Source organism: Phragmites australis, chromosome 6, assembly GCF_958298935.1.
Source record: "Phragmites australis chromosome 6, lpPhrAust1.1, whole genome shotgun sequence".
NCBI classification, from domain to species: Eukaryota; Viridiplantae; Streptophyta; class Magnoliopsida; order Poales; family Poaceae; genus Phragmites; species Phragmites australis.
Window position 1 is genome coordinate 10,186,953 of NC_084926.1, and position 6,333 is coordinate 10,193,285.

Genomic DNA, 6,333 nt, shown 5'->3' on the forward strand with positions numbered 1-6,333 from the left:
CACAATACACTTGCTCTGAGAGACGGTTTTTAGCATGTAGACAATAGTTATACAAACATAACTAAATTTGTTTCATATTTTTTTTTGAGTTTTAAATATTTTCCTATACATTTTTGATTATTTTAGCTGATTTATCAATATAACTATTATTCCTTTTGTTATTTTTCTAGAATTTCAGAAAAAATATGTGTACATATATATATGGATATATATATATATATATGTATGCGTATATATATGTACTCATACATACACATATACATATATACATACACATATATATACATGTACATATACGTTGGACCTATATAAACAGTAGCTACAGTAATTTAAACCCTAAAATTGCTCTAATTTTGGTCCTTTAATATATGTAATAGATAATAGACTGTGGATAATATATCATGCAAAGCTTGTGCTCCATGTGTAGTAGATACATGCCTTGATGCCTGAAAAGCAATGGAAGGCAATCATTAGGAACGAACATGCCATCATTTGCTTACAGCGTCAAACAGTAACGTTTGTACTTGCAGCACTGGACGTGGATGGTTTTTCCACTTCATGGTCCACATCTGAATCAAGGGATTCATTATCCTCCTCTGCTTCCTCAGGAACAGGTGAGGGAGGATTGGCAGGGACGTAGACCACCCTCAGTTTGAACTCCTCCACTACCTTGCCCGGCGCTTTACTGAACTACAAGCCACAACATTTATACTACCACAACCTTCATTGTAACAATGCATCATTGCACACTGCCATTGAACCTTCATGAACTCGGGTGCTACAAGAATTGACCATGTCAGGGACAATGTCCTTCTGAGTTGTCCCATCCTCCACTGCAATGCTCTGAACGAGAAACTTGTCCTTGCAGTGGTAATCTGGAGGGATCTCCTTCGGCGCTTGCATGGTAACTGTACAGATTTCACCGTAGCAACAACAAATAGAACATGAGGACGATGCATGCACTAATTGAGAATTACAACGCAGATGCATGCAGCAGACCGCAGACGCACCTGTGATACGCTGGATCCCCTGGGCAGCACGATGCCGGAGGCAGGCCGCACCGAGTACTTCTTAGGGTTCGTCGTCTTCACCTACAGATTGGGCGGGACGCAGGAAATCAATCCCTTGAGCCTGACTCATATGAGCAAGATTACATCTTTCACCCCCCCCCCCCCCCAAAAAAAAGTTACCGAATTTCTTACCTTGATGGCCACGGGCTGATCGATCTTGTTAACGAGCTCCATACACCCAGAATTCTGCTTTCTGAGCTCGACTGCCCAGAGCAGCGTTGAAACAGCAAGGATTCGATCTGTCCAATGAGCCGAAAGCACGCTTCAAGAAACACCAAGAACTAGGAGTATTTCTCGAAGCACTTGCATGGCATCTTCAAATCGGAAGGGTAGATTCGAAGCAGCGTGTTACTCATGACTCCGATCAAGGAACAACGATCGGAATCCGATAGATTCCACGTGTTACTCATGGCTCCGATCAAGGAACAACGATCGAAACAAGCTCCTTCAGTTTTTGCAGTTCCAGCTCCCACTTTGTCAAAAGGATATGTCACGATCCACCAAGAACAAGATACTAGCTGGTGCACTATTGTTGCATTATCCAAGATCTTGCAGCCAAAGGCTCCAAATTTCCTCCTCAAGGAATCTTTGTTTTCTCATCGAGGCCTCTTGCAGCAATGCATATAGTCCATCCTACCCTGACATCCCATTCAAACGAAAATCCTTGATTTGGCCACGTTACTTTCTTCAGAAACTTTCAAAATCAAAGCTCACAGGTACAATGTCTCCACCAGCACACTGAAAAATATCCTAAATCTGTGCTAATAACTCCACCAGCAGCAAGATAGATACCACTTGTTTGTAACAATTGGTGGTTTTCAACAATGTAGCGACCATTCTAACAAAATATTGCTCTTTCTTTAAGAGAGAATTCCTCTTTCTCGTGCCCAATTCAACAAGGATATGCCTGTTCAGCAAACTCGAATTGCTTACCAAAATTGTAACTTTGCAACAACAATGCTATCACAGATTCGCAGTGTAAATGATCGTACATAGACATGAACTAGCATACAAGAAAGCTGCTGTGAGCGCACATGAATCTCAAGAACAGGGAGCTGAGCCAGGCCTCGAACACGCCGAGGCAAGCCCCCGTGACGACGTCGAGGACGTAGTGCCGGCCAAGGAGCACCCTGGACGCCGACGTCGCGGCCGCCCAGAGGAAGAGCGCCTCGCGGTGGAGGCCGCCACCAGCGAGGAAGGCGGCTACGAGGAAGGCGCGGGAAGAGTGGCCGCTGGGGAAGGACCAGTGGTCGGCGGCGACGGCGACGTACATGTCCTTGTCGTTGTAGGCCGGGCGAGGGCGGCGGACGACAACCTTGACGAGGCCGACGAGGATAAGGTCGATCACGAGGCCCACGACGAGGCCGACCAGGAGTGGGGAGACCGCCCCTGACGAGTTGGCAGGGGTGGCCGAGAGGAGGAGCAGCGAGATGGGGATGGGGAGCCAGATGCGGCCGTCGCCGGCGACATCGAACGCCTTGAGGAGGAGGCGGGGCACCGGGAGGAAGAGCGCGTGGAGGCGAAGGGACACGGCCGCGTCAAGGCCCCCGACGCCGCTGAGGAGGGTGGGTTTCGCCGGCGCCGGCGGCGAGGTGGATGCGGGAGCCATGCGGCGAGTGGCGAGTGGCGAGGGATTGGGGATTGGCTTGGCCTAGGACTCGGGAGAGGATCCGAATGATCTCCCTTCGGTTGGTTTGGTCTTCTGGGCCTTCTATTCGCTCAGATGTTGGGCCCAAACCCAAAATGTTCGCAGCTAGACGGGAATTGTAATACTTGTACGTTTTTCTAATAATTGAAGTTTATAATTTTCGATCTCTACACCAGCACATTAAGATGTTCAGAATACATGTATCTATTACACTAACATCCAGAGTAAAGACACTCGGTACGGTAGATGCAGCCGGAACCACATGGCCAGATTGGAAGCAGCGAAAACGGATCTCGCGAAAGAGAAGGGACCGAACTAGATGGATTGACAGCGTTAGAGTCCCTACCGCCGTCACCATGCTGGTGTAGGGATAAAAGTGGAATGGTAAAATCTTGAACTGATCGATATCATATTTTAATTTATTTTATCTTTCTTATTTTCTAGAACTTATATAAAATCAGATCTATTCTGAACCGGCAAATATGAAAACAAATAAAAAACGATTTAAACTAATTTCTGACCATATTTTCAAAATACCATATTTCACCGAAAAATTCTGAGTAAATTCCGAATAATTTCCATTCTTCCATACTCAGACCATTCTAACTTTGGTAGGCCTCGACTCCATACCAGACAAGAGGTTTTAAAATAGTAAGATGTCCAATTGCACCTTAGTTATTTTATATTTTTTTATATAATAGATGGGTTCTTTGTAATTTTTATGTTGTAGTATATTTTGTGGCACTTATGGAATAGTTTTGAATTGAGGTATCAACATATTGAATGGATGATAATTTATCTAGTGTGAATATATTGTATCTTGTATGGCCAAGTTAAGACTAGTATCATTGTATTGACGAGTTATTATTTTGTATGGTTAAGTTAAGACTTAAATGTATCTTAATAGTTGTATGGACACTTATCGTTTGAGTCATGTTTTATTGGACGGTGTTTCTGATCTAAACTATAAGTTCTCGACCGTAATCGATATGTTTTCATTCCGATTGCTTTATTTTTTAAGTTTCCGATACCTCTGATATCGTAATTGTATCCGACATTTTCATTTCCGATTTTGATTCCAAGAATAAATATAAAACAGAAAGTGATTTAGAACATTTTTTAATCATTTTTTATCGTTTTCATCCCTACGCGGGTGACGACAGAGGCAAGAGGAGGACGCCCGAGGTGGAAGCCTCTGGCGGCGCGTGGTAGCCCCCCTGAGTCGCCTGGAGGAGCGATCAGGAGGTCGATCTGATATTTGCGACCGTTCAGAATTTCAGTACGTAGTGCTTTGAATTTTGAACGAGGCCTCGGTGGCAAAATTTCACGTATTTGTACGTGTTTCCTGCATTTATTTGCCGGTTGACATCTTTTCTCAAAAAGTCAAAATCCTGGAGCTTTTTAGTTGGGAGGAAAGTGATAAACTTTACCAATTGCCACCCGTTTCCTTGTCATTTTTACATGAACGAAGTAGTAAGTGAAAGGCCGGGGACAAAACGGCGGTAAGGCGTGCAGGGTAGAAGAGGATATTAGCACTGCGTCTTCAAGAAACAGCCAATTCCGCAGCACATCAGGCGACATAGGCCACTTGAATTGCCAGGAGCCCAGGACCAGGCATCCAGGCCGCTACAGCATACGGCCACTGGACATCGGCCGCCGGATCGAGGCCTCAGCTCGCTTCAAAGGCTCCCCAGCCAGAGCGTCACGCATGGGGCAGTGGGCGCGCGGCAGGCCGCCTCCTGAGGGACACGGTCTTTGCATGGGCATTTGGCACGGTCGCGCACGCCCGGGCACCGCGCATTACAAACGCGCGCAGGCGTGAGCAGGCAAAGGCTGGGCCGTGAAAACCTTCTGTCCCCTGACTCCTGCGACGATTCCTCGGCATTCCCACCGCTCCGTTCAAATCCCCCTCGAACTTGGTTTGGGCTGAGTATCTTACGGCTTGGGAGTTTCAGATTCCAATGCTTGGTTGGGCTTTGCATTCTGTTACCGATCTCTTGTTGTTAATTCAGCTGACTGACTCCGTTTTGAAATTTAAACGTATATGATACTGTAGAGTACCACAGTACTATAGGCGTAGTACTTAAACTTGAAGCTCTTAAATCGGCTGTGACCACATTGCTTAGCAGCTGAATATTCCCTTGTGTTGGTTTCATTACCAGAACGATTCAAATGGCGTGTAGAGTTATTTGTTCCCCTTATCAAATTGAAACGAGAAAGCGCACGCATGAACCTTTGATAAAAACTCGTGCGTATGTGATAAAAAGTGCGGTAGTGCTGTCCCTCTGCGAGGACAAGAAACGCTACTTTTGGCACAATGCATACTTGCCGGCCTTTAGTTCAAATACGAATTCAAGTTAGTGCTAGCTCCTTGTACGCCATGCGTACTTCTGTGGTAACTGAGGCTGTTCCTTTCGAGACCGTAAATCAGGGTTAATAAATTCGTCAAAAACTGCTTGAAATTTACGGTTTTCAACAAATTCGGTTCGCGCCGTATTCAGGATGGGACCGCATTTGGGTCCAATTCAAATTCAAAATTTAAAATTTCGAAAAGTTGGCAAAATTTATCTGATTTCTACCGAATTTCACCAAATTGGTACCGATATTCTCAAATTTCAGAGAATTCACCATTCACTGCATTTCGGCCGAACGAATTCATGAACCCTGCTGTAAATTCGTTCGCACTTTGAGAGGAACATAGTGCTAGTAGAATACTACTCCCTCCCGTCCAAAATAATTATCATTTTAGATATCGACATGGTTATCAAAATTTAATTTTGACTACTACTTTTGTTATAATATATTGATAAAACATACCAAAAGTATATTATTATAAAATATTTTTCGAGATAAATCTACATATATCATTTTTAACTATCTAAACTTAGTATATAAAGACTACTCCTCTCATTGTAAATATATGTCGTTTTAATCTTCTCAACTATTCTCTAAATATAAGTTATTTTTAAACTTCTATGTTTTTTTTTTCTCTTATGTTCCTTTCTTACCATATTTAATAAATGCTACAACTCTCACAGATGAATGAGTTATATTTTCTAATACAGAATAAATAAAGAGCAACAAGTTCATTTGATTTATTTTCTTAATCCTTGTGCACAAGTCTAAAACGACATATATTTGTAATCAGATGTAGTAATTTATAGCCAAAGTTTAAAACAGTTGACTGTATACATCCTAAAACGATATTTATTTTAGATCGTAGGAGTATATATAGTATATTGGATTATAGTAGGAGTTATTTACTCCCGGTCGCATGTTTCTTGTTAGGGTATGCATGCCACAAGTCTAGCATTTGGAATTAGCTAGGCTTGTCTATAGCTACTCCGATGTACATCCAATTAATTTCGGTTCGTAATTAGGCCGCACATTCCGATCGAAATCATACGTCGTCGTCTCCAAACAAAAGTCCAGCCTAACCTGCCAAACTTTCGTACCGAACCGCTACAATCCTGCAGAAGATTGAAGCTCCCTACGCTAGCCGCCTAGAGCTGAAAGAAGTGTTCCATCGCGCGCGCGCATCACGCATGGAAAGCTAGGGACGGAACCTTGCGATGGACCGCTGCAACAGTTAGACGACTATTGATATGCAAGCAA

At 43.6% G+C, this 6,333-nt stretch overlaps 2 protein-coding genes across 2 annotated transcripts; both read right to left on the reverse strand.

Moving 5' to 3' along the window:
* Nucleotides 1-371: 371 nt before the first annotated feature.
* On the reverse strand, nucleotides 372-1,334 carry LOC133921609 (vesicle-associated protein 1-3-like; the record flags this gene model as incomplete). The annotated part of the gene is made up of 4 exons (XM_062366553.1): nucleotides 372-690; nucleotides 793-896; nucleotides 1,007-1,091; nucleotides 1,203-1,334. Coding segments are annotated over 4 exons (507 nt in total), but the record flags the coding sequence as incomplete, so codon positions are not given.
* Nucleotides 1,335-1,995: 661 nt separating this feature from the next.
* LOC133921608 (probable lipid phosphate phosphatase beta) lies at nucleotides 1,996-2,767 on the reverse strand. The gene has a single exon (XM_062366552.1). The coding sequence runs from the start codon at nucleotides 2,677-2,679 to the stop codon at nucleotides 2,074-2,076; it is 606 nt and encodes a 201-aa protein (XP_062222536.1). The 5' UTR covers nucleotides 2,680-2,767; the 3' UTR covers nucleotides 1,996-2,073.
* Nucleotides 2,768-6,333: the final 3,566 nt, after the last annotated feature.

What these genes read in the sequence shown, in the direction of transcription:
- LOC133921608 (XM_062366552.1), bottom strand. Translation starts at nt 2,679, where the DNA reads ATGGCTCCCGCATCCACCTCGCCGCCGGCGCCGGCGAAACCCACCCTC.